The 27703-nt window shown below is 55.2% G+C and overlaps 1 protein-coding gene across 1 annotated transcript; it reads left to right on the forward strand.

Moving 5' to 3' along the window:
- The first annotated feature begins 1524 nt into the window (after nucleotides 1-1524).
- Plxnb2 (plexin B2) lies at nucleotides 1525-27511 on the forward strand. Its single transcript, XM_021225453.2, has 38 exons — nucleotides 1525-1669; nucleotides 11486-11535; nucleotides 12253-12307; nucleotides 15168-16254; nucleotides 16407-16589; nucleotides 16674-16802; nucleotides 17193-17293; nucleotides 17549-17675; nucleotides 17849-18002; nucleotides 18724-18838; nucleotides 18931-19039; nucleotides 19124-19225; nucleotides 19501-19593; nucleotides 19869-19950; nucleotides 20017-20177; nucleotides 20266-20414; nucleotides 20505-20613; nucleotides 20719-20855; nucleotides 20966-21136; nucleotides 21363-21492; nucleotides 21614-21841; nucleotides 21930-22106; nucleotides 22206-22345; nucleotides 22439-22539; nucleotides 22705-22934; nucleotides 23032-23213; nucleotides 23449-23515; nucleotides 23652-23798; nucleotides 24128-24284; nucleotides 24385-24485; nucleotides 24573-24657; nucleotides 24820-24974; nucleotides 25066-25226; nucleotides 25302-25449; nucleotides 25809-25873; nucleotides 26001-26076; nucleotides 26492-26566; nucleotides 26674-27511. Exons 4-38 carry the CDS (start codon nucleotides 15181-15183, stop codon nucleotides 26776-26778), a joined length of 5526 nt encoding a protein of 1841 aa, XP_021081112.1. The 5' UTR covers nucleotides 1525-1669; nucleotides 11486-11535; nucleotides 12253-12307; nucleotides 15168-15180; the 3' UTR covers nucleotides 26779-27511.
- The last annotated feature ends 192 nt before the right edge of the window (nucleotides 27512-27703 follow it).

The following is a 27703-nucleotide window of genomic DNA, read 5'->3' on the forward strand; positions in this document are numbered from 1 at the left end:
AGGAAAGTACCATCTCCTTTTAGAGGCTTGTCCTGGCTACTGGGGAGTTTACAGCCTACCAGATACATCCTTTTCTACTCTTGCTCTACCAGGATGGGATCAGCTCTGAGTTAGTGGGGCCTTTGTCCAGAGTGGGTTCAAGACTTCAAGTCCATGTCCAAGGCAGGGCCTGGAGAGAAGATAGATGGCTTCAAGGAGGTGCTCCCTTCCCCCTCAAGCCCAAGGTCCCTCATGGTTAAGCTGCCTGGATAGTGAAAAACCAATCCAAGATGCTGTGATCCCCAGGGCTCCCTTGTGTGGCATGTTGGAGAGAGCTGTGAGCCAGCATTCAGGGGACCTAGGAGGGCTGAGTGGAGGTCATAAGGCAGCCAGCCCCAGGGACAAGACCGGAAGGACAGGAGGGATCTTTTACCCTCCAGCTTCCTGCCTTCTATTTTGAGCTCTACTCAGTTTGGAATACTGGCTTCCCACAACTTTGGTATTAAAATATCTTTTTGTGGTACAATACTTAATTATTTTGATACAAAGTTTGCAGCCCTGCAAATCACTGGATATTTTGGTATGTGTGTAGGGGGGTTGTTGGTGGAGGGAAGAAGGTAATATGAACAAAGCCTGGCTGCTTGGCAATGGGGCAAGTCAGTCTTGCTTAGATGACCGCCGAAAGCCTCAGGTTTGTAAAGTCTTTTGGCTGGGGAAGGCTTAAGAATTGGGGTGTAGCCCCAAAGTTGGGGAGGAGATGCCTAAGGAAATAAGAGGAAGTAGGCAGTCTTCAAGGAGGGCAAATTTGGGTGGAGGCGATAGATACCCCAGGGTGGAAACGAGCTGAGATAAGCAGACTAGTCCCAAACCCTGTTCTGCGACAGTGAGATCATTGCCATGTTACAAATTCTTGGGACCACAGCATGGGTGACTACTTGGAGATCAGAAAGAAGTAGGAACTCTAGGGAGTGGTTCTTTCCTACCCTATAGATGAAGACTTAGGGGTCCATAAGGCCCAGATATGTTGGGCTGGGGGGGGAGAGACCAGGAAGGAGGGCAGTGAGAGCAGAGTACAGCTATTCTGCAGGAGACTGAGCGGCTGGAATCACTCTCGGGAACCACACTAGTATGGTCCTCCCTGTTGCCAGTCTGGTGGTGAGGTTCCATGCGCCCCGCCCATCTCAAAGAGGAACACTTAAAGGCCTCAGTCTGGCCCAACCGAAGCCACCCACCAGTGCCCGGCCGCGTGCGCCATTCAGTTCGGCCTGAGGCACTCCCGGGGTGGTGCCCAGGCTCAGCGAACTACTATGATGACGGGGCGGGGGTGGGGTGGGGGGAGGACAGGACTGCAAGCATGCAGGGCGCGCGGATTGCTACAGGGCGCGAACCTCCAAGCAAAGCAGTGTGCTTAAGTGGCTCTGAATCGGGGGAAACGAGGGGTATGCTTGGGAAGCCAGCAGCCCCTCCTACCCTCCGTGGGCTATCCTCTATCCCTTAGTCTCGTCCCTCCCTCTCTCCCGCCCCTGTCCTCCGCCCTCCTTCTCCCCTGGCGGGGGCGGGGCCGGCAGCTCCCGCGCGCTCCGGCCCCTCCTCGGCCACACAAAGGCCCGTCTCCATGGCAGCCGCGCGGGCCAGAGCGCAACGCAGAGCGCGGCCCCGGCGCCATCGAGCGACGGCTGCGGAGGAGCAGGTACCGCACTTGGGGACGGGAACTGCGGGGGGCGTCGCGCAGGCCCAGGCTTCGCCGTCCACGCCGCTCGGCCTCGGCTTGCGCACCCGGACGCGGGGGTGCTAGGGCAGTGCCGCTGCGCTGTGGGCGTCGCGGGCCTGCGTCTTTGCACTGTGTCTGTCTGTCCAACCGGCTGGGCCTGGCTGCTCCTGCCCCACCGGTTGGCGACGAGGCCCTCCGCGCCGGGATATTGGGAGACTGGCCTGTCTGGCCGGGTCCCAGCCATCCAGTGGGGCTGCACTCTACCCCGTGTAGTTTGAAACCCTCCCTCACGGCCGGCGCCCCTACCTCATAGCCGCCGAATCGATGGACCAGAGAGAGTCATCCCTGTTGTGCCGGACCTCCAGGCCCCAGTTCTCAAGCTAAGCCTGCGCAGAGCCGGGCTTTGCTGGGGCTTTTTTTCCAGGGGTGCAAAACCACAGCAGTCCCCACACCTTCTGGGACAGGGGACAAGGGACAGAGAGAACCAACACCCGGTAGTACCTGGTGAGGTCACCGCAGCTTCTAGTGTAGTACGTTGGCGTGGTGTTGGGAGGGACACCTAGGACAGAATGCTTAGAACTTGGAGGGTGCTTTCACAGGCTAGCCCTTTCCTTCCATATACCTTCTTCAGGGAGCTCTCTTGCATGTGCCCATACTGTTCCTCTGGTCAGGCTGTGCGGCACATTTGTGTGTGGATGGGTAGTGCCTCCCCATCTGGGGGTTTCCGAGTTTAAGAATCCTAGAGTTTCTGGCCACGTCACTTAACTCCTTTTTCTAGCTCCTTGGTGAAGGCAGGAAGAGAGGTGGGCTAGTGACCACCATGGTGGTGGTGATGGTCAGAACTGACGCTGAAGCCAGGCCCAAAGTCAGTGTAATGTTCTGAGGAATGGAGGCTCTCAGGGCCCCCATTTGCCTTGGGGAGTGCCCCCTCTAATGTTTATCTTCGGTCTGTATTGATGGCTTTAAAGCTGAACTCAGGCTGCCCACGCACACCTTGAAGGTGGGAGCTGTCAGCCTGATCCCACACCCGGATGATACCCTGGTACATAGGGAATGCCATTAGAAAGTTGGACTGCCAGTGGGAAGAGTTCTCGCTCCTCCGTCAGGAGGTGAAGTTCCTACGAAAGTCGGGCGAGCATGTGAGGTGTTTTGTGGAATGTGCCGAACCTTATTGTGTTGTATCGGAATTGCTAGAGAAGACAGAAATAAGCAGGTAGACTACAGAGCCTTGGGTACCTAGTCTCACACCCTTCCGTGGAGTTGGGGAGGCCTGAGGACCGGCCCGTGGTTCCTAGCCCCAGGAACTCAGGGAAGTTACTTAGAAAAACAAGAGTTTGGAATGTGAGTCCCCCTTCCCCCACGGGCTGCCTGCCAAGGAGGAATTATTTTGGATTATCCAGCCGAGTCCAGCGATTCCAGCTACCCAAAGAGGAGGTTGAAGCCGAAGGGGAGGCTGAAGGGACCCACTTCCGGGCCGTGGGTCGAGAACCCCAGGAGGGCGGGGCTGGCAAGTCCAGGCAGCTCTACCACCTCCTTCCCGTGGCTGCTCAGGCCAGTCAAGGGCGGGGTAGGAGGGCATGTGTCACCTTGGGTTGGAGAAGGTCCTCAAGGTCGGCTCCTTTGTAGGCCCTGCCCAGCCTGGAATATGCCCAGGCTCCTCTGAGAGAGCCCAAAGGGCAGGAAGTACTTCAGACCCATGTGGAAGACCGGGTTCACTCCCTAAAACCATGTTTAAGGACACCTTGGATGGGTCCCACTCCTGGCAGTGACTTAGATCAGGAAGCATATCCCAGGGTCTTCCTGGAACTAAATCTCAGGCTACCTTCCTGTCTTCTCACTGACCAGCTGTTCACTGAGGGGCTGCCTCCTCCCTCCGCCCCTCATCGGGATGTGTGACAGTGGTCAGGATATCCCACAAGTGAGCAGATAAAGGTCCCTACAAGAAGCCATTGGGATGTTCCTGAGTTGGCTCCTGGGGCTTGTGACTGCCCAGGAGCCTGCGTGGAGACCGCACTGGGAAGTAGAGCCAGCAGCTGATGCCCAAGGGCAGGAAGCCCAGGGACTTGGCCCTGGCCCCTGCTAGTGGAGCAGAAGAGATTGAATTGGAAGGGATTGGGTTGAGCTGGGCTGACAGCCTACGGAGGCGTCCATATGGCACATGTCCCCCCTACCAGATCCCTAGCTATTCTAGAACATACATCCCATGTCCTGTCTACTGCCTGGTCCCTCTCCTGATGGTTAGTGCTAATGGTTCCTCAGGGATGTTGGACATAGGCAAGGGTCACTGGTGGAAGAATGTTCTAGCACTGCCCCTCGCTTATCGGCTATCTCCTGCATACCTCTCTGCCACAGAGGGCTGTCACCCTGCAGCCAGGCACTCCTTGCTTATGTCCTCTCCTATCCCTCTTGCTATTTCCTGTTCCCTGCCTTGCTCTTGATATTCAGGGAGTAAGCTTTTTGTCTCTGTTGAGGGCCTCTTGTAAAAGAACTGGCATGGTGAGGGAAAGAAGGTAAGTTGGTTAGAACTTCAAGTAAGGCCTGGTAGTCAGGGCTCTGGAGAACCTGTGGATGAGGCTGAGGCTGCCTCTATTAGCCTTACTGCCCTTCTGTGCCAAGCCATTGGGTGATTAGATAGGGGTAGGGGCTGGGTAGAGCCCCTCCCCTAGGGCTAATGGCTGTTTGTGTTTAGGGTGGGGTTGTGGGTGGGGTGGAGCTGGGTTCTGACTAATTATAGTCTGGGAAGGGCTGAAGTGTGTGTGTGTGTGTGTGTGTGTATATGTTGTGGGGGGGGTGGGGTTCGGAATAGGGTATCAGGGGCAGCTGCCCCAGTTCTTCTCTTTCCAGACCTCACGTGACTCTTTCATGCTCTCCTTGGTTTCACATCCCCAGGCAGCTTCTGCTCCCTACCCCCAGCTGTGTGAGCCTCCTGCTTTCCTCTGTTGACATAGCAAGGACTCTGCCCTGTCCTGAACTCTCTGACTACAGGTGCTGCCTCTGACCCTTCTACCCAATTAGAGCATCTGAAAGGATAGGAAAGGCCTCTGCTCTCCTTCCTGTGTTCCAACTCTAGAGGGACCCTCCTTACTCTGAAATTCACCAACCTGTGACCGTGACTGGATTCAACTCCCAGGTAGTCAAGGATGGCCAGTTATCCTTGGAGCCGATCTGAACCACCTCACAGTGACAATCTTGCCACCAGGAAGATCCCAAGCTGGTCCTGACTTGGAGCTGGTAGCATTATTTCCTGTCTTTTGTCACTCTCTGATCCCGCCTCTGCAGCCCAGTGTCCCCTCCCCCAGCCTGGCTCTTTGCCTCCCTCATGGCTGGCAGCCTTCCCTGGGGTGTCCCCATGGACTGCTGAGTTCACACCTGAGCTGCCTGGGGTCCCAGTGGACTACACACAGAAGGGGCTCAACCGGATTGGGACACTGTGCCTAGGGGCAGGGCTCGGCTCGGTGCCCACACCCTCTTTCTTCTTCTGCTCCCTGAGGTCCCTGGACTTCTGAAACCCAGAAGTTCCCCATTCTGGTGTCAGCTAGATCCTGGCTCCAGGCCTTAAGAAGAAGAAGGGGGGAGGGGTAGTTCCCCCTTTAGTTCTGACTCCAGCTTTGCCACCAGCCCAGCAGCCTGGCCTGGGGCATGTCCTGTCTGGACGTAGGGACCAGGCACTTGGAGGCAGGGGTCCCTCTGGCTCAGCTGTTTAGTAGTTCCCATGGTGGGGGTAGAGTGTAAAAGAGAGAGAAAAGCATTAATGGTCTTTCAGATGGTTACCTGGTCAAGACAGCTTTGGGGAGCACTTCAGAGACTGTGTAATAGGGTCCGCTGTGCACAGGGTTAGAGCTCTCTTTCCTTGGGGCTGCTCTGATCTGTAGCCTCTGAAATAGCATACCACCTGCGTCCTGCATTGGTCCACCTGTAGAATTGGTGATGGGTTCATGCCAAATGTAGGGATATACCTGCGGGAATGTATTAAAGCCTTTTCAGAGGAAGAACACTATTTCCTTTGGTCCCACATCATGTGTGGAAGTCTTGGTGCCCCTTAATCAATGGTGGGCTATGCTGTAGGCAGCATAGGTGACTGTGGTTAAGAAGGTGTTCTGTGGCCGGGTGTTGGTGGCGTACACCTTTAATCCCAGCACTCGGGAGGCAGAGGCAGGCGGATCTCAGTGAGTTCGAGGCTGTGTTGGACCGACAGCCTCCAAAACAATACAGAGAAACCCTGTCTCGTAAAACCAAAAAAAAAAAAAAAAAAAGGTGTTCTGTGATTGACACATGGCCCTCTGACTGTCACTCCATCCTCAAGAGTCCTAACCCTTTTTTTAAAGCTAGGCAAGTCTTAGCTCAGCTCCAGCACACGAGTGTGGGTCTGTCTTGAGAAGAGCCAGGTGGCATTTGTGTGTTCAGTTGAGGGCTTTCTGCTCTCTTTGTGGAAGACAGCAGATAACCTGGGACACAGAAGAGCCCTGCTGTGGATCACACTCTGCCCCACCACCATGCACTTGATACTGGGGTACTTCTTCCCTGCCGGGCACAAAGGAAAGCTGCCAGGGATGACCTCAGAAATAGTTCCCTAGACTGGCCTCAGGAGCAGAAGGTTCGGCTTCCTTACCTCCACCTTCACAGCAGGCCTGATTTGGAATCTTATCCTGGGATGCCTCTGCCACAAAGCCTATGTCAGGAGGAGGAGGAGGAGGGATCTAGGCAAGCCCCTCCCTTGACCAGGAGTGCTCCCTGGAACGCATGTCTTCACCTCTTCCATGTATACCATGTAGACTTAAAGAAGACTCCAGAGGGGCCTGGTGTGCCATGCTTCTCACCAAACAGAGAAAAGAACTGGGTTAGGGGCTCCAAATTCCCAATATGTACATACCAGTATCACCTCCTACTCCAAGCAGGGCATTTCCTCATTGGAAAATCCCAGGTCCTTGCCCCTCCTAAGCCTTGAGTGCTTGCCCCATTGTGTCACTTGGACATGGAGCCCTTCAGACTCTTTCCAGCACTCCTTAAAGTGCCATGTGCCAGCCAGGCCCCTGGCTTAATGTGGATGGGAGCATCACCAATGAGCAGCTTCCTTCCTCAAGGCTAACCCCTGCCCTTCCAGCTCCAACAAGTCTCTTAGGGCATCCTGGGATGACCCAGTGTGGGGACCTATGTATATCCCACGTTCTCGAAGCCCCCTCAGGTCATGCCTGGGAATTGGTTCTAGGTGTTGGGGCAAGATCTTCCTGCTGGCAAAATCATGGACCTGTGTGTGCCTGTACATGTGTGAGTGGTGGCTGGCACCCAGGTTTGGCAAGGTGCCCTAAGCTAATTGTAGGGTTCAACAGTGATGGGGGAGGAGGGGCTGGGGTGACCGATGAGACACTGACAGGCTGACAGGGAGATTACAGGCCTTGTCCGCTTCTCACTCAGGCCCTCACCCATCCGCCCCCATGCCACTGAATGGCACCCCCAACCCCCACCCCTGCTGAATCCTGGGAGGGACTCTGAGGAACTGGTTTTAAGCAAACTGCAGCCTTCATGAGTGAGCTTCAGGCTGCCCTGGCTAGCAGCATCTAGCCAGCTTTTGGGTGAGCTGGGAAAGGGGAGAAGAGGTGTAGGTGGGGCTGGAGTGGAGAAAATCGGAATAGGGAGGCATAAACATCGTAACCAGCAGCGCAGGGTCCTCAAGTCCCCATAGGAGCCTTCCTATGACTGGCGTCTGTCTGAACATCCCCAGTCCCGGTGAGCAGGTGGTGGTGGTGGTGGTGGTGGTGGTGGTGGTGGTGGTGGTGGTGGTGGTGGTGGTGGTGGTGGTAATGGGAACCACTGTGACCTCCCTCAGTTTGTGAGTTTGAAGAGTCCTCCAGGAGCACAGGAGGTCCACAAAGGGTAACTCGCTGCAGAACCTGGAGTCTGGCTGTAGAATGTAAGGAGTGGAATGCTGAAACCAGGAGATCCTCGAGTGGATCTCCCATGCCCAGACAAGACAGTGTGGTGACTGGGACTTTAAACCGAGGGATGGGGGCGTGTTGGTCCTGGGGAGCCAGCCAGCTCAATGGTTGGCAGTGTGGGGAACCCGGCCTAAGTTTCCCACAATATACTGAGGCTGCAGCTGGCTCTGAAGGGAGGGAAGAGGAGACCTGAGGAAGCCCTTGGGCTTTGACAGGTTAGCTCATGAGGCACCTGAGGGTCAGAGCCAATAGTGGAGATCCTGGGAGATTAAGCCTCAGACAGAGAAATGGCTTGCTTGGATGCGCTCAGGGGGGAGAGAGGAAGTGAGTGGGCGATCTGACTGGACTGGGCTTGAGCCTGTAATGGTGGGGGCATAGGTGAACCTAAAGATGGAACCTAATCCAGGGGCTCGGAATTTTGGGGAAAGGCCGAAGATACCCTCTGCTTGGGAGGCGTCCTTACTCTGAGCCCTGGGAGAGGATCCGAGCCCTGACTAGGTTAGCATATCTGCCTTTCCCTGGAGCCCCACCCCTGCTCCAGGTCAGGTGGCACAGTTTCCTTTAGGGCTGGCTTTTCCCGTGAGGAGCCCGGGCGGATATCCCCATAGTCTGGCCTGAAGCTGCTGGAAGGCAAGGTCCTACTTGGTTAGCTGACCCCTGGTTAGGGGGCCGAGCCCTGGAACTGACCCTGGGCAGGGGTGGAGCTACAGGCAGTGGGCGGAGCCGCGCCTTGCTTTCCTTCCAAGGCTGGGAGAGGACTTAGGTAGGTAATGGCCGGTTCTGCTTTCGGGCTGTTTCTGACACCAGGTTAGCACCGCAAGGATATGGCTCTTGGCTTTTGACGGTTACCTCCGCTGCCATTGTCACCCGAGGTTGGGCTCGCACCTGCCCATCGCCTTGTGGTGAGTTTCCCGGACCTGGGGAGCCTCGCGCCAAAAGCGCAGTCCACGTGTTCCCTCTAGGTGTGCGCTGGGGTGCGGGGCCAAAATGTGGAAGCGGGTCCTGACTGGAGCGGGAGGGCTTGAGCCCTGGGTTTTAGGAACGTGGGCGTGGCCGTGTCCCTGCGGGAGCTCCGGCCGCCGGTCCTCGCCCACGTCTGGGGTCCGCCTCCAGTGCAGTTCCCAGGTAACCGTCTTGTGATCCCGGAGGAGTCTGGCGGAAACGGCGCTGGGGGAGGGGCCCTGCCACCTGGGCCTGTCTATGAGGAGCGAGGCCAGAGCTGGCTCGGGGTGCGGGAATCGACCCAGCCTCCCGGACTGTACTCTGACCAGGTAGTCAGGTGGGTGGAGCCGGGTACTCGGGCCCAGGCCGCGCCCCCCTCGGGGTCTTCTACGCGATCCAGTTGTCGGTTCCGGGTGCGACACCCGCGTCTGTGGCTGCGGTGGTGCCCCGAGAGGCGTCGAGCTCCGCACAGACCCCTGTCGCAGCCCCTCCCTCAGGCTTGTTTTGAAAACAGCGGAGGCTTGGATTTGCGGGCGCCGCGGCCTGTTTTGTCTCTCCTGATTTGTTTAACGCTCGCTGCTAATTGCAGATTTTTCGTCGCTTTCGGAGAGCGGACGCCCCGCCTCATGGCTGCCAGCTGCGGCGGGGGAGGGGCAGCTTCGGTTTCTCTTGTGGCCCTGCGCCCCTGGAGTGTGGTCCGCTGTTTAGGCTCTCCTGTCCTGTTCTGGGGGTGGTGCAGTTCCCACCGTACTTGTTAGAACCCTGGTTTTTAGTAGGGCTCGTTCCCATCTCCCTGCCAGTCCCTGGTGTTTCTGGTTTGCTGTCTTGGCCTCTGGGAGAGATCCAATCTCCTCTGCTCTCCTGTTGGGACACACTTCCACAACGTTGATTTGATTTGAGCCTTAAAAGCTACTAAAAATACTAAAAAAAAAAACGAACCCCGACTCTATCCAGCCCTGCCCAGCGAGGCTGTTCTATAGAGTTAAGAGAACTCAACTGGTCGTGTCGTGTCCGCCGTGTCGCCCCCACCCCCCACCCCTCGCGCCATGGAACTGGCATCAAGACAGGCCTGGAGAAGAGGAACCCGAATAGGGAAGTGTCAGCATCCAGCTGAGGAGGGGCTTTTGTTGCTTCCCAAACAGTCCAGGATGTGCTCACCCTGAGAATTGTGGCTGGGGAGAGGCTGTTAAGTTCCAACCGGGGAGCTGGCAGTGGCTGCCTGCTCACTCACCCTTCAACACTTTTCCCACCGGTGTACCCCGACCCCCAAGCCTCATCCCTGGCCCACAGAGAGCTCCCTCATGAAGATCATAGAAGATGAGAGACTCGTCAGGTAGCTGGAGGGTAAATAGTTGCCCAGCTCCCTGAAGGGGGTATTATTATTATACCCAACCTACATATGGGAAAACTGCACAGAGCGCCTTTGTAAATAGTGCATGTAAATCTGCCAGAAAGAGGCAGCGCTAGATTTGAACGAGAGTAATGCTCTTGAAGCCCTACAGTGCTGAGGCAGAGTTCTTTGTCTGGGCTATTGGGGAGGGGCCAATCCTGGGAGACAGAGGTGACTGGTTGGGAGCATCAGCCCAGGGCTTGGTGGCCTAGAGGGTAGTAGTGATGGCATTTTTTGTTTGTTTGCTTACATTTATTTATTTTATGCATGCAAGTGCTCTATCTGCATGTACTCTTGCACACCAGAAGAGAGCATCCAGTCACTACAGATGGCTGTGAGCCACCATGTGCTTGCTGGGAATTGAACTCAGGACCTCTGGAAGAGCAGCCAGTGCTCTTAACCTCTGAGCCATCTCTCCAGCCCTTTTTTAGTTTTTGTTTGTTTGTTTCTGTGATGGCATTTTTATATCTAAGACATGTTAGCTTGGATCCTGGTAGAGGAGGAGGTAGCTGGCCTGCCTTCAGTGGTGTCTGAGTGGTGGGCCCTGACTGGTCAGTGACTGGCTCATCAGACCCTTCTGAAGTATGTATGACAGAGATGCTTAGAATAAGCCATCCTCCTTTGGCCTTGCCTTCAGGACACACGACCCCCCCCCCAGTGGAGAACTGGAACCTAGATGGTCTGCTGTGAGAATTCCAGAGCTAGGGGAGGCTGAGGGACAGGCCAGAGGAAGCTAGAGCTGTCCCCAGGCACAGGCTGCAGATGGCATGTCCACACGCAGCAGTGGTACAAAGCCTCTGCCAGCTGCGGCCGCTGCCTGCTGGGTTCCAGAATTCTCATGGGGCTGATGCTGTCCTGTGGTTTGGCTGCTGGGTCAGAAGAGCGGCTTGTTGGCTTAAGTCACAAAGACTGTGTTGAGTAGCAGGGGCAAATGATGTCCTCTGCCCCATTGAACCCCTTGACCAGGTCAGCGGCCGAGGACACTGCAGTCAGTGTAGGGCGTGATGGACTACTTGGACTCACCATAGGTCCAGGCCTGGGCCAGCTCTCTGAGGGGATGGGTGGACAGTACCTAGAAGCGCAGTCAGTCGGGCCAGCAAGGCTAAGGACAGGCTTGGAGTGTCTGAACTATGGCCGGGTGTACTTTCTTCCTTGACCCTAATTTCCCCCTCAGTTTTCAGGTTGGGTTGAGGTCTTTGAGAACCCAGGAGCTAGCACGCTGGTAGAACTGGGTGATGTGGGATCTTGGTACATTGGGGTAGACCTTTTGCCATGCATTTTCCCTAGAGTATCCTCTGACTGACAGCTGGATGAGTTGCCAAGTTGTTCCCTCTAACAAGCCTGCCAAGAAGTGCCCTTGGTCTTTACTTCCCTTGGGGCTTAGAAGGACTGCTTCTAGGTGAAGGAATACAGTCCGGAGAGCTGCTGAGTGCTACAGTGTAACTAACACTCGCAGGCTTTTCAAGAATGAATTCATTTAATCCTTACCGTGCCTTGGGTTAATTTACTATTACTGTGTCCATTTTGCAGATGGGGAAATGAGGCACAGAGAAGTTAACTTGCCCAAGGTCACCCAGCTAGTAAGTAGAATTGCCTTGTTGTGGGTATGCCTGTTTTTCAGAACGCAGTTATGCATATAGTGTTTTGGGTTTTTGTTTGTTTGGTTTTGGTTTGTTTGTTTGAGACAGGATTTCTCTGTATAGCCGTGGCTGTCCTTGAACTCACTTTTGTAGACTAGGCTGGCCTCGAACTCAGAGATCCACCTGCCTCTGCCCTTAGTCTCCGAGTGCTGGGATTAAAAGTGTGTGCCACCACCAGCTGGTTGTGTAGTTTTTTTTTGTTTTTGTTTGTTTTGGTTTTTTTTTTTTTTGGTTTTTTTTTGTTTTTTGTTTTTGTTTTTTTTTTTTTTTGGTTTTTTCGAGACAGGCTTTCTCTGTGGCTTTGGAGGCTGTCCTGGAACTAGCTCTTGTAGACCAGGCTGGTCTTGAACTCACAGAGATCCACCTGCCTCTGCCTCCTGAGTGCTGGGATTAATGGCCTGCACCACCACTGCCCGGCTTGTAGGTAGTTTTGAAGTGCAGATAGTGCCGTAGACTGACAGTGAAAAGAAGCTGCCTGCTTCTGAGAAGAGAGAGTAAGTAGCATGACTTGGCAAAGAGCAGGCGGATGTGCTTGCTTCAGAAGCTGGGCTAGATGCCTGGAAGTGTCTAACGGAGGGTCTTACGGAGAGTGAGAAGCTAGAGATAGGTGGAGTCAGGAGAGCCACCCAGAGTGACTGCTATCTGTCTCTCCTACAGAGTCCCGATGCCAGCCTGAAACAGAGACTGAAAGCACTGAAGCACTGGTGAGCAAGTGAGTGAGAGCGAGCGAGCGAGTGAACTAACCCCAAACGTGCTGAAGATCATCCATTGTGGGGTCCTGAGGCTGTACCTCTGTACATGTGGCTTCTTGGGCTTCTTGGAAGTGTACCTCCAAACTTCAGGAGTTGGGAAGCTAACGGGTACCCCTGAGGAAATCCCCAGCAGCCAGGCAAACAGGGGTCCTGGATTTAATCCAAAACAGGAAGTTCCTGCACTTGCCCTCCCATTCCAGGAACATCAGTGGCAGGAAGCTTTAGCGGGCCGTGCCTGGCGCCTCCAGCTTGCCCTGCCAGAGCACTGTTGAGGTCAGGTGCTCTTTGCTCCTGGGCCTGGCCAGGCAGGTCACTGAAGGCCTTGTTTGTCCAGGAAGTAGAAGGGAGCTGCCACCTATAGAATACAATCCAGGTCCCTTTTATCACCCAGAAGACACTGGACTGGAGCTTCCTTACCCCACTACCTTGATACCTGGGTGTGTAAGAGTGCCGAAGACGGAAGCCAAAACTTTATACATGCTAGGCAAGTGTTCAGTCACTGAGCTGTACCCCAGCCTTCTGGTCCAGTTTTATAATCAGGCTTTCCCTCAGGTGTGTGGGCCTGGGGATCAGTATAGTTACTGGTGTCCAGATGTCTGGGAGCAGTTTTCCTCCGCCTACCCTATGACCCTGTGTGTGAGCTTCCCAGAGTGTAAACTCCAAGCATAGGGAGATGGCCAGTCGCCTGCCTGAGGTTAATGGAGAGAAGCCCACCTGGCAGGTCTCCTAGGGAGGCCCATGGAGGGCAGTTGGAGAAGGTGCCATTCTGGGTCCAGAGTAAGAGCAGAGGGGGTTTCCTAGCTAGTTAGCTCCGGGTTCAAGCCTTGAGCTTTACCAGTGGAGGTCAGGGGCGGAGGCTAGCACAACCGCATTTAGAAGAGGGTGGTTGGTCAGGTTTCAGCTGTGCTGAGAAGTAGCTCCTCCCACGCCCACGCCTCACCCCCTCCCACCCCCTCCTGGCTGGGAACATTCCATTCATTCTCTGCTCCTGGGAGCCGACAAAGCTGCAGCAATTTGGTGAGTTAGAGCTGGTGAGCTACATCTATAATCCCAAACGAGCAGGCCCTAGCAGTCGGGCCTTGGTGTGGCGGCCTGTGGGGAGCAGACTGGCATGGGGAAACCTGGAATGGAGATTGGTTAGTGAACCACAGTACTGTCCCCATTGGGCTGGAGCCTGGATGCTGCTGCAGGTTCTGAGCCAAGCCTTGGAATCTTAGACTGGGCTGGGCACGGTCTTAAGTGGAGGTCTTGAAGGGTGTGTGAAGTTTTCCTGTCTATGACTGAAGCCACTGACTTCTCCCTAACCTAGTGAGGCCTGGGGTTGCCTGTGCTCCCTGCTTCTTGCCCCACACTTTGTATCAGGCAGCTTCTTCAGCGGGTCATACCTTCTGGGTCTGAGGAGGCTTACGAGGGTACAGAATAGAAGCGGAGCACAGCTGGCCGAGCTGCAGGGCTCGGGAGAAAAGCCATGACCCCATTCCAGTACACTCAGTTTCACCCACAGTTCAGAGACGGCAGCAGGCAGAGCAGGGTCCTCTTGGAGGACAGAGGTAACCAACTAGGGATTCTCAGAGAGTGGCAGCAGGTAGGTCGGTCTCCTGACCCTGCCCACCTCATCCAGGCTGCCTTTAGGCAAGTTACTTCCTCTCGGTAGCTGTTCCCTCATCTGTAACTGGAAAGTTACAGAGCCTGGGGAGTGTGACCTAGAATCATTTTATGTTTAAAGTTTAATTTTTTATGGGGAATAAGATGTGTAAGAGGTGATGTTTAAGGTACTCTTTTGAATTTAATTTATGTGTATAGGTGTTTAGTTGGCATGTATGTCTGTGTACCACCTGTGTGCCTGGTACCTGTGGAGGCCAAAAAAAAAGGGTGTTAAGCCAGGCAGTGGTGGCGCACGCCTTTAATCTCAGCACTTGGGAGGCAGAGGCAGGTGAATCTCAGTGAGTTCGAGGCCAGCCTGGTCTACAAAGCGAGTTCCAGGACAGCCAGTGTTACACATACACAGAGAAACCCTGTCTCGAAAAACAAAGAAAGAAACAAACAAAAAAACAGTGAGATTCACTAGGACTAGAAATACAGATGTTATGAGCTGCCATATCAGAGCTGTCAATTGTCCTCAGGAAGAGCAACCAGTGCTCTTAAGTCTACCCCTAGAATGGTCTTAAATAGGGGGTATTAGATCATCTGGAGGCACCCTTGCCATTGTGCCCCAGGGGAAGTCATACTGTTTCAGGCATGTAGGAGACAAAGCTGAGTCTGTCTATAGGGTCTACCTATGAGACCCTACATTTTCCTTCAAGTGGACTCTTGACCCAGGATCCTAGAGAGTGCATGCACTCACAAGTCGCCATACAGATACACACAGTCACACACACACACACATAGACAAACACAGAGACACACACAGACACTCAAACACACACACATACACGCACCGCTCTCTGAACTGGTGGATTGAATTAGGCAGCAAATGGAGAGCTATGAATGGAGTTGGGGCCATCCTCATCCAAGGAGCTCTGGAACTGGACATAAATAGACAACCATGCTTGCCTGGGTCATGTGCATGGCCTTTAGTTGCAGCCTTGGTCTCAAGCAGTATGGGTGTACATGTCCGCAAGTCTAGAGTTTGTATCCCAAGACCACCTGTAGCTTCTTGAGAGGAATGTGTATGAATAGATAGGAGTCTTCCCAGAACTTTCCCTTGGGTGTCCCTTCGAGGGATTATGTCCTCCTATCGCCTGCATTCTGGACATTCAGGGAAGGGTCTGAATGAGGAGAGGCCTGGGCTTACCTGACCCTTGCTGTCTCTCCCCACAGAGTTCTGGGGGCAATGGCTCTGTCACTCTGGGCCCTGACCTTGCTGGGTCTGGCGGGCCTAGGGTTGAGCCTACGGTCCCGCAAGCCGGAGAGTTTCCGCAGTGACACAGAGCTGAACCACCTGGTTGTGGATGAGGCCTCGGGTGTGGTATATGTTGGGGCAGTGAACGCGCTCTACCAGCTGAGTGCTGACCTGCATCTCCAGCAGCATGTGGTCACAGGACCCTTCATGGATAACAAGAAGTGCACACCACCCATCGAGGCTAGCCAGTGCCACGAAGCAGTGCTCACTGACAACGTCAACCAGCTGCTGCTGCTCGACCCACCTGGGAAACGCCTGGTCGAGTGTGGCAGCCTTTTCAAGGGCATCTGTGCCCTGCGTGCCCTGAGCAATGTCTCGGTGCGCCTCTTCTATGAGGATGGCAGTGGAGAGAAGTCCTTTGTAGCCAGCAATGACGAGAGAGTGGCCACAGTAGGGCTGGTGAGCTCCACGCGCCCCGATGGTGAGCGCGTGCTGTTTGTGGGCAAAGGCAATGGGCCACATGACAACGGCATCATCGTGAGCACCCGCCTGCTGGACAGGGCTGAGGGCCGGGAGGCCTTTGAGGCCTACTCGGACCACACCACCTTCAAGGCTGGCTACCTGTCCACTAACACTCAGCAGTTCATTGCGGCCTTTGAGGACGGCCTCTATGTCTTTTTCATCTTCAACCAGCAAGACAAGCACCCTGCCAGGAACCGGACACTCCTGGCACGAATGTGCAAAGATGATCCCTCCTACTACTCCTATGTAGAGATGGACCTGCAGTGTCGGGATCCCAGTGACCCCCAAGTCTCTTTCTTTGGCACCTGCCTAGCGGCTTCTGTAGCCACTCCTGGTGCTGGCAGGGCACTCTATGCTGTCTTCAGCAGAGATGGCCGGAGCAGTGCGGGGCCTGGGGCAGGCCTCTGTGTTTTCCCACTAGATGAAGTCAATGCCAAGATGGAAACCAACCGTAAAAACTGCTACACAGGTACCCGAGAGGCAGGCCGTGAAACCTTCTACAAGCCCTTCCACGGAGACATCCAGTGTGGTGGCCATGTGCTAGTACGTGTCTTGCCTGTTCGTAGGTGTATGTTCCCCCTAGAGTGTTAGAGCATATTTGTGTTGTGGAGGATAGGGTCTAACTCCTATAGCTTGGAGCCCTGGTAGGGAAGAGCCTAGGAGACAAGGCCCTGTCCTGATGCTGTGATCCACAGGGTGCCAGCGAGAGTTTTCCATGTGGCTCGGAGCATCTGCCCTATCCACTGGGCAGTCGTGATGGACTCATCACCACAGCCCTTCTGTACCGTGGGGGCCTGAATCTGACAGCGGTGACGGTAGCTGCCGAGAATGGCCATGTTGTCGCCTTCCTGGGCACCTCAGATGGCCGGATCCTTAAGGTACTGCCCCCAGCAGAGAGGTTCCTAGAGCGGCCAGTCAGGCATGCTGCCCCCTGTTCTCATGGACTGCCTTGGTGTTCGCAGGTGTACCTTGCCCCAGATGGGACTTCTGCAGAGTATGGCTCTATCCTGGTAGACATCAATAAGAAAATCAAGCAGGACCTGGCACTGTCTGGAAACCTGTCCAGTCTATATGCTATGACCCACGATAAGGTCAGCCTAAAGATGGCCTCAGAAGGCCGTTTTGAAACAAGCCTAGAGGATATGCTGGGCCTTGCCTTGGACAGTTGGACAGAGTCTGGGCTCATGTCTCTTGAGTCTTCATAGCACCATTGTTACCTTCAGATGTTTTATTTTGAGCACCAGGAATTAGAACTAAGGTCTTCTACATGCGAGGCAAGTGCTTTTTTACTGAGCTTTATCTCCAGTGTTCCCTTTCTCAACAAGCTTTCCCTTTCTGATCTTGCCGTAGCTTATAGGTGCTAATGAATCAAGCTGGCCCAGGGGATTCCTTGTTGGTAGTCCCAGGAAAGTCTGATGTCTGAGGTAGGGTCCTGTGTCTCTAAGTCACATTGCCCCATAGCCCTGCTATCTCATCTCTAGGTGTTCCGGCTCCCAGTGCAGGAATGTCTGAGTTACCTAACCTGTGCTCAGTGTCGTGACTCCCAAGATCCCTACTGTGGCTGGTGTGTCGTCGAGGGACGGTGAGCAGTTTGTCCTTGTCCCGATGGCCTGGAGGCCAAAGAGCATTGGGACTGAGATTATTCTCTGTCTTTTTTTTTTTTGTTTTGTTTTGTTTTTTTTTTTTTTCGAGACAGTGTATTGTTTTGGAGGCTGTCCTGGAACTAGCTCTGTAGACCAGGCTGGCCTCGAACTCCCAGAGATCCGCCTGCCTCTGCCTCCTGAGTGCTGGGATTAAAGGCGTGCGCCGCCAATGCCCTGCTTCTCTGTCCTTTCAGATGCACCAGGAAGGCCGAGTGCTCACGGGCTGAGGAAACTGGCCACTGGCTGTGGAGCCGGAACAAATCCTGTGTGGCCATCACTGATGCTAATCCACAGAACATGAGCCGGCGGGCTCCGGGACAGGTATGTGACAGGTGGCAGGTAGTGGTGTACAGGGCCAGGCGGGGCTCTCCTTACACAGCTGCTGGCTGGGAGCTAGCAGAGAAACAAGGAAACCACAGGTTGCCTTGGACCCAGGACCACATGAACATCTTAGACAGAGAAGCACGTTCTAGGAATTATGTCTCCTCCTGCAGGTACGGCTGTCTGTCAGCCCCCTACCCACCCTGACTCAGGAGGATGAGTTGTTATGCCTCTTTGGTGAACCACCGCCACGCCCTGCCCAGATTGAGGGGGACGCCATTATCTGTGACCCCCCAAGCAGCATCCCTAGCACACCACCAGGCCAAGGTGAGAGCTCATATCCTTTAGTCCCTGGACTACACAACTTCCTTTTTCCTACGCACAGCTTTTCCTGTACCTTTATCTGCTCTCACATTTTACTTCATTAAGCACCAAGTGTGAACCAATCCTGGGTGCAGGCTATTATTATTGAGGAGAGGGGGAAAAAGTCCCAATTTTGAGAATACTTTGTTCTTTGCCTGAAGGCTGAGTTCAGTTCTGGGGAAACCAAGATCAAGATTCCCCCAGAAGCTATTTTTACAGATGCCCATCACTCCTTACTGCTGTACCCAGCCCGAAGCAGCTGGTGCTGTCTTCAGAGGCTGAAGGCCTCTATCTGGGCTGAGACAGGTGCTATATCTGTCTATCCCTTGAATGTTGGGGGTGACAGGGCCATGAGGCCACAGAGTGATATGGGCAGGGACCTGGGAGGCCCTCCCACCCAGACTCTGAGGAGCCACTGTCCTCAGCACTTGCAGGAACAGAGAGAGGGCATGAAAGCAGCCAAGCCCAGGGGAGAAAGATGAGCCTAGCCCTGGGAGCTGAGACCGGAGCCCAGATCTGACAGCAGCAGAGGGCCACCTGAACATGCAGGGCCAGCTGAACCTACAGACTGGGTTGTAGCCTATGGCCCCAGCACACACCTGCTTTCAGCTGGGCACTGGGGGAGGCCCAGCTCCACCCTTCCTCTCTAGCTACACCTGACCCCGTTCCCCCCTGCATTCTGCAGACCACGTGGCTGTGAGCATCCAGCTCCTCTTCAAACGTGGCAGTGTCTTCCTCACCTCCCACCAGTACCCTTTCTATGACTGCAGAGAGGCTATGAGCCTGGTGGAGAACCTGCCGTGAGTCCTGGCCGCCTTTTGAGGCCCCCCCAACCCCGCCCCTAGGTTCCTTGTACTCCAAGCCCCTCACACCTTCGTGACCCTCTCACCAGGTGCATCTCCTGCGCTAGCAACCGCTGGATGTGCCAGTGGGACCTGCTGTATCACGAGTGTCGGGAGGCCTCACCCAACCCGGAGGACGGAATCATACGTGCTCACATGGTGAGCGAGCCACTCCGGTATGACCGTGGTTAGGACCACAGGTGTCAGGAGGCACTCCATCTCACCAGCTGTGCTCTCTCCCAGGAGGCCAACTGCCCCCAGTTCCTGGACCCTAGCCCTTCCGTCATCCCCATGAACCATGAGACAGAAGTGACCTTCCAGGGCAAGAACTTGGACACTGGGAAGGTAGAGAAGGCCTCGGGCAAAGTCTAGCGGGTGGCGGGCTTGCTTGAGAGTCATCCTCCCAAAGTTGGGGGTCTCTGGATGTCCACTCAGCACTGAGAGCAGTCGGGAGACATCAGAGAGGGGGAGGGAGGCAGAGGGTCTTCAGAGGCACCTGAACATGGGACAGACTAGGTGGTGTGATTCTTTGGGAGCATTTGGAGACACGGATCCTATGCCTCTGGGGGGCAGGACAGTTAGCCGGCTTGCGCAGAGGATGCTGACTGTACTCTCTTTAGGTCTCTTCCCTCTATGTGGGCAGTGACCTGTTGAAGTTCAAGGCAACTGTGACTATGCAGGAGTCAGGGGCCTTCTCTTTTAAGACCCCAAAGGTACTACTACTGGTCTCGGGCTGGAGAGTGGGTGTTACCTCTGGGACTGGAGCCTAGCCAGGGTCTTGTCCCTCCTGCCCTGTGCCTTGTGGTCTCCAAGCATCTCTGCCTATGTCATTGAACACACTCTCATTCTCGGGGTATGTCTGTATGATGCACACCAATTCCTGTCTACCTGGCAGACTTCACTGACCTTTGGCAGTACAGGGATTCCTGTGGCTTTTGGGATATCAGAGGGGCAGACACTACAGTTTGTCCCTGTGTGTCCCATGCAGCTATCCTATGACGCAAATGAGACGCTGCCTCTTCACCTTTATGTAAAGTCCTTTGACAAGAAAATTGACAGCAAGCTACAAGGTAGGTGGGATCTGGGGAAGGTGGGGTAGGGCCCAGAACGACCACTAACTACACTCTCCTCCACAGTGACTCTCTACAACTGCTCCTTTGGCCGCAGTGACTGTAGCCTGTGTCTGGCTGCCGACCCTGCCTACAGGTGTGTGTGGTGCCGTGGGCAGAACAGGTGTGTCTATGAGGCCCTGTGCAGCAATGTTACTTCAGAATGCCCACCACCAGTCATTACCAGGGTGAGTTTTGTCACGGGTTGACCTGTACCCCATCCCCACATCTTCCATCTTCCCAAGCCACTCATTTCCCGGGCTCTGCCAATTTCAGATCCAGCCTGAGACAGGCCCACTGGGTGGGGGCATCCGCGTCACTATCCATGGGTCCAATTTGGGCGTCACAGCAGACGATGTCAAGAAGATCACTGTGGCTGGCCAAAACTGTGCCTTTGAACCAAAATGGTACTCTGTCTCTACCCGGTGAGTGAGCTGCCGTCAGCCTGAGCTCCTAGCAACCTCGCAGATGCTGCAGTGGTAGTAAGTTGCTGACTGGGTCCTGTCTGTCGACAGGATTGTGTGTGCGATTGAGGCTGCGGAGATGCCTTTCACGGGAGGTATTGAGGTGGATGTTAATGGAAAGCTGGGCCACTCACCACCACATGTCCAGTTCACTTATCAAGTAAGTACCTGACCAAGCTACTGACCCCACCGCAGTTGGCCTCTAACAATAGTCACTTTCCAGTGATCCCCGAGTCCTTGGCACTAACTACGTGTGTTGTCTCAGCAACCCCAGCCTCTCAGTGTCGAGCCACGACAGGGTCCACAGGCAGGTGGCACCACATTGACCATCAATGGCACTCACCTGGACACAGGCTCCAAGGAGGATGTTCGGGTGACACTCAATGACGTCCCTTGTGAAGTGTATGTGTTGCCCATGGCTGCTGAGCATGCCTGGCCGGGGGCAAGGGTGGGAAGGCTGCCATGGAGGCTTGGAACTGGCCCGGTGTACTGATGAGCACCTCCCGCCCTAGGACAAAGTTTGGAGCACAGCTGCAGTGCGTCACGGGTCCACAGGTGGCTCCAGGCCAGATGGTACTAGAAATCTCCTATGGGGGCTCCCGAGTGCCCAGCTCTGGTGTCTCCTTCACCTACTGTGAGAACCCAGTGTTACGAGCCTTTGAGCCACTGAGAAGCTTTGTCAGGTGTGGCCTCTCCCCTTCCTTCCTGTCTAGTGTGTCTTCCCTGCCCGGCCCCGCCTGCTGACCTGAGGAATGTGGCAGAACTGGGCTGGGCGGGGCCGGAGAAGGGATCTCCTGGAAAACCCCACTGCTCCCTACTCCCCGTGCCTCTGACTAGTTACATTATTACCGTATCACTTCCTACCTGGGGGCTGAACTCACTCAAGCACTGCTTCTCCCTAACCCCCAGTGGTGGCCGGAGCATCAATGTTACAGGCCAGGGCTTCAGCCTCATCCAGAAGTTTGCCATGGTTGTCATTGCTGAGCCCTTGAGGTCCTGGCGGAGGCGGCGGGAGGCTGAATCCCTGGAGCCCATGACGGTCAGTCCTGCGGTCCTGCCATGGGCTGAAGGTTCAGTTCTAATGGGAAGGCGAGCAACTGGGGACCAGTAGGGGCAAGGTCTTCATCAAGTGACCTGAAGTTTTTGGACCCATTCCATAGGTCACGGGCACTGAGTACGTGTTCTACAATGACACCAAGGTGGTCTTCTTGTCACCTGCTGTCCCTGAAGAACCTGAGGCTTACAACCTCACTGTGCTGATACAGATGGACGGTCACCGTGCACTCCTTAGGACTGAAGCTGGTGCCTTTGAGTATGTGGCGGATCCCACCTTTGAGAACTTCACAGGTGGTGTCAAGAAGCAGGTCAACAAGCTCATCCATGCCCGGGTAAGGAGACCTGCAGCATGGGGACCCCGTATAGGGCAGGGAGGGGTCTTGCTGATCATCCTCACCTCTGTCACCCAACCCCCTCTAGGGAACCAATCTGAACAAGGCCATGACACTGGAGGAGGCTGAGGCATTTGTGGGTGCTGAGCGTTGCATTATGAAGACGCTGACCGAGACTGACCTATACTGTGAGCCCCCAGAGGTGCAGCCCCCACCCAAGCGGCGGCAGAAGCGAGACACAACACACAACCTGCCCGAGTTCATTGTGCGTGAGAGCGGGAGGGCTGTGGAGGGCCAGGGGACCCTCTCAGGAGAAGCCGCCGCTGCCTCCGCCTGCCTGCGCTGAGCCCTAGCTTCCACACAGGTGAAGTTTGGCTCTCGAGAGTGGGTGCTAGGCCGGGTGGAGTATGACACACGTGTGAGTGACGTGCCGCTCAGTCTCATCCTGCCTCTGGTCATGGTGCCCATGGTGTTTATCATTGCCGTGTCCATCTACTGCTACTGGTGAGTCCTGCCCCAGGTACCAGTCTCCTCAGCCCTCCCGCCCCAGCCCTCCTGACCCTAGCAGCTGACTGAGGGCTGCTCTGTGCTCTACAGGAGGAAGAGCCAGCAGGCCGAGCGTGAGTATGAGAAGATTAAGTCCCAGCTGGAAGGACTGGAAGAGAGCGTGCGAGACCGCTGCAAGAAGGAATTCACAGGTAGGGGGGCCGCCTCCAGCACGTGGATCCGCAGGCTGCCCTTATTAAAACCCCTGGGTCTTTTAGGCCACTCTTAGGGCTAGAGACCGCAGGAGGGCATGGGTAAGCATAGCAGTAGGTGGCCAGGGATGCCTCACTCCAGCTTTGCTTCTATTGCTTTCTCAGACCTGATGATCGAGATGGAAGACCAGACAAATGATGTGCATGAGGCGGGCATCCCCACGCTGGACTATAAGACCTACACTGACCGCGTCTTCTTCCTGCCCTCCAAGGATGGTGACAAGGATGTCATGATCACTGGAAAGCTAGACATTCCAGAGTCACGGCGGCCCGTTGTGGAGCAGGCCCTCTATCAGTTCTCCAACCTGCTCAATAGCAAGTCCTTCCTCATCAATGTGAGTGGGGGTGGGGGCGGGGGCGGGGCTGGGAGAGTCAGAGCGGGGGCAGCCGTAGAATGGGTGCTCAAGTGTCCTCTTCCCGTCTGCCCCGCAGTTCATCCACACCCTAGAGAATCAACGCGAGTTCTCAGCTCGTGCCAAGGTCTACTTCGCGTCACTGCTGACTGTGGCCCTGCATGGGAAGTTAGAGTACTACACGGACATCATGCGTACCCTCTTCCTGGAACTCATGGAGCAGTATGTGGTGGCCAAGAACCCAAAGCTGATGCTTCGAAGGTTTGTGGGTGACAGACCCCATGGGAATGACAGGTGGGGCAGGGCGGGGCTTGTTTGGACGGACAGGAAGCCAGATCCCAGTCTGTACTGCCCTTGTCTGAGCGGCTCCATGGCCATTCTGGATGGTTATAACCCTCTGCAGGGGCCACACTGCCTTTCTGCTCACATGCGTACTGTGGGTGGGGTCCTGGAGCCAGCTGGGCCTTGGGAATATGAGACCTCTGTGTACCCTCAGGTCGGAGACAGTGGTGGAGAGGATGCTGTCCAACTGGATGTCCATCTGTCTGTACCAGTACCTCAAGGTAAGCTCCAACCCTAGGGCCAGGGGTGGATGAATTGGTGCCATCCCTCCCAACGCCTGCTTGTCTGAGCGTCTGGAGGGAGGTCCAGCCCCACCATGCATGGCAGCCTCCCACTCATACAGCCCCCTTGCTCCAGGATAGCGCAGGTGAGCCCCTGTACAAGCTCTTCAAGGCCATCAAACACCAGGTGGAAAAGGGACCAGTAGACGCTGTGCAGAAGAAGGCCAAGTACACCCTGAATGACACAGGGCTGCTTGGGGATGATGTCGAGTATGCACCTCTGGTGAGTCCCCCAGAGCCAGGAGCTTGGACCCCATATCTGAACTCAGCGGGATGAAGCCAACTTGTCCTGGGTGGGGTCTATGGTGTAGAGGTGTGGTTACAAGGCTCCTCCCTCCCTTAGCCAGTCCTATCCTCTCCCCCCCTCCTTGGTTTTTTGAGGCAAGGTTTCTCTGTAACAGTTCTGGCTGTCCTGGAACTAGCTCTGTAGACCAGGCTGGATTCAAACTCACAGAGATCTGCCTGCCTCTGCCTCCCGAGTGCTGGGATTAAAGGATTGTACCACCAACTCCCAGCATCAGGCAGTACTTCTTACCCTGTGTTCCCTGGCAGACGGTGAGCGTGATCATTCAGGATGAAGGAGTTGAGGCCATCCCAGTCAAGGTCCTCAACTGCGACACCATATCTCAGGTCAAAGAGAAGATCATCGATCAGGTGTACCGTACACAGCCCTGCTCTTGCTGGCCCAAGCCTGACAGTGTGGTCCTCGGTGAGTACTACCTGTTCATGAGGGCCATGTGCCCAGCTCTCCTGGGAATGGGCAGCCATGCAGCCCTGGGTTCCCAAAACTGAACTATGTCCTTCTTCAGAATGGCGTCCTGGGTCCACGGCCCAGATTCTGTCTGACTTGGACCTTACCTCTCAGCGGGAAGGCCGGTGGAAACGAATCAACACCCTTATGCACTACAACGTGAGTGTCAAGAGGTACCCCAGGTAGGGGCCTAGTGCTGGATTCCACAGTAGAAACATAGCCTTCCCTTATAACTCTATTCCCCAGGTCCGGGATGGAGCCACCCTCATCTTGTCTAAGGTGGGAGTCTCCCAGCAACCAGAGGACAGCCAACCAGATCTTCCTGGGGAGCGTGAGTCTATAATGCCTTTCTTGTCCTAGTCCCTAAAGGTCTGTGAAGACCATATCCTCCCTTTGCCGCCACCTAGTGGACCCTAGGAACCCTACCTACCAAGCTTCAGGCCATGCCTACCTTGAATTGGAGCCCGGTCCCTCAGCTCCCTGCTCCCCATAGGCCATGCCCTTCTGGAAGAGGAAAACCGTGTGTGGCACTTGGTGCGGCCAACAGATGAGGTAGATGAAGGCAAGTCCAAGCGCGGCAGCATGAAAGAGAAAGAGCGAACCAAGGCGATCACAGAAATCTACCTGACACGGCTGCTCTCGGTCAAGGTGATAACACTCATGCACAGGTACACATTCCCACACACTGGTGCCTGGGGCTGCACCCCAGGGGGTCACACCCAGCTGCTCTCCCCTACAGGGCACACTGCAGCAGTTTGTGGACAACTTTTTCCAAAGTGTGCTGGCTCCCGGGAATGCAGTGCCACCCGCAGTCAAGTATTTCTTTGATTTCTTGGATGAGCAGGCCGAGAAGCATGACATCCGGGATGAGGATACCATCCACATCTGGAAAACCAATAGGTGAGGCCCTGTCCTCTGTCTCTGCCCCCTACCATAGCCCAGCACAGCCCCTCACTCCCTGCCCATCCGCTACAGTTTACCGCTTCGGTTCTGGGTGAACATCCTGAAGAACCCTCATTTCATCTTTGATGTTCATGTCCACGAAGTGGTGGATGCCTCCCTGTCGGTTATCGCACAGACCTTCATGGATGCCTGTACTCGCACAGAGCACAAGCTGAGCCGTGTGAGTAGGGCTTGTGGGTCATAAGTTGGGTCAACTGCCCGGGAGGGGTGGAGGAGCTAGTCTGGACAGCGCCCATAGGGAGGAACTGTGACTGACGTGGGGTGAGTTAGGGTTATGCCAAGAGCTTGTCTTAATGTGGGTTTGTATGTTTGGGACAGAAGCAGGTGGAAGGTGACCAAGGCTTCAGGGCTGCCTTGAAGATGATCACCTCCCTTCCTTCACCTCCCTTGGGACTCCTGTCCCTTCTTACTCATTCCCCAACCCCAGGCTCCAGTGCTTTCCTAGAGTCTGAGCAGAGGCCATGTTACTACTTTGAGGACTGAGTAGCGGGTCAGTGTCAAGGCTTTTGTCTTCCACAGGACTCTCCCAGCAACAAGCTGCTGTATGCAAAGGAGATCTCTACCTACAAGAAGATGGTGGAAGAGTGAGTGGCGTGGAGGAGGGCTGGGGAACAACTGGGAATCGCTAAAAGACCCCAGGGTCTGGCACCCCACCCCCTTTTCCCTGACACTCACCTCCGGCCTCCATCCATAACTCCTCTTCTCCTGCAGCTACTATAAGGGCATCCGACAGATGGTGCAGGTCAGCGACCAAGACATGAACACACACTTGGCAGAGATTTCCCGGGTAAGGGTCGTGGAGTTCCATAGGAGCAAGGGCTCTCTCTGCTGCCCACTGTTGAGCCAGAGACTGAACTGCAGAGCAGTTCTACTGTGATGAGAAAAGCAGAGGTTAGCAAGTGGGCGTGTTGGTCAGAGAAGCTGCAGCGAGTGTGGCGGAGCCCTAGGAAGAGGTGGACAAGTGTGTGCTCAAAGCTGATGTGTAGGCAGTGTGTGGGCTCAGAGCCCTGGTGTACCTGCTGTGCTGGCTACGGCTGTGCAGCTGCTGCCATGTGCATGGGCTTTGCCCGTGGCCTTACCAGGGTGTGGCCCTTTTACTGGTGTATCTGTGAGGTTGCCACACAGCCAACACATTACAGCCTGGGACTGGTCTTGGGGCTCCCATAGCCGCTTCTCATACTGGGTAACACTGTCGTCCCCAGGCACACACAGACTCCTTGAACACACTTGTGGCACTGCACCAGCTCTACCAGTACACACAAAAGTACTATGATGAGGTATGGCCTGGGTCCCTGTGGTAAAACTCAGGACAGCCTGTGACCCGCCCCCAGCCTGTGATCTGACAGGGTGTCCTCTGTGTCCATCTCGTCCCCCGCCCCGCCAGATCATCAATGCTTTGGAGGAAGACCCTGCAGCCCAAAAGATGCAATTGGCCTTCCGCCTGCAGCAGATTGCCGCTGCGCTTGAGAACAAGGTTACAGACCTCTGACCGTCAGGGCTGCCTCAGGATGCAGGTGTGTGGTACCATGGCATTGGGCAGCCTCCTGGCGTGATGTTGCACTGGCTGTAGCTGAGTTCTTCTCTCTCTCCAGTAGAGGATGCACCCAACGCGTCTGGAGTGGGTATAGTGGGCCCACCTCCTGTAGACTTGTAGCGTCTTTCTCCTGAGCAATACTGCCCGGGCGCCCGAGTCAGCACCAGCTCCTTCCAATGGCACCAGCATCGGGTGTTCTCTGTGTTGTCTCCTGAGTAATTCGCAAATGTGCCTTACAAAGCCACACTGGGCCACTGGGGGCAATGGAGCCTTGGCCTCCCCTCCCCAAGCACCAGCAGCCCAGCCTCCTCAGATACTCTGGGTTTGGTCTGTAGCTCCCATGGCCGGTTCCTGGACTGTGCCAGCCTGCCAGATGGAAGGAGGAGAAGAAAAGCGGTACAATGCCTTCCTGACCTCACCTGAGCCTCCCCATGGGGCGCAGGCACTCCAGGAGGACTTGGAGGGCCATCACTGGCTCCACCTCTAAGGTCAAGCTGGACGTCAGACGTCGGGGCCCAGGTGGCCAGAGGGACCCAGAAAACTGCGGTCCTGGTCTCAGCTGTCAAACAGGCTGTCCTGGAGGCCCTGCCTGGATCTGGGGATGCTGGAACAGCATCTCCACCAGGACCACTCACCCCTTTTTGTAAATCCTGATTGTAAATCCAATACAGTTGTCTTTTTCACTCTCTGGTTGACTGGGTTTCTCCTTGAGCTGTCTGTCCATCTGTCACTACTCACCTTGCCCCATCCCTCGGGCCTGATCTGCTCTCAGCCTTTTTCTGGACACCAAAATAAGGCCCTATGAGAGCCAATAAGGGGTCTCTGTGGACACAGGGATTAGGCTCGCTCCAGCATCTTGAGCTTCAGCAGCCTTCAGCTT

The sequence above is a fragment of the Mesocricetus auratus genome, unplaced genomic scaffold (assembly GCF_017639785.1).
Source record: "Mesocricetus auratus isolate SY011 unplaced genomic scaffold, BCM_Maur_2.0 Super-Scaffold_100010, whole genome shotgun sequence".
Taxonomy (NCBI): Eukaryota; Metazoa; Chordata; class Mammalia; order Rodentia; family Cricetidae; genus Mesocricetus; species Mesocricetus auratus.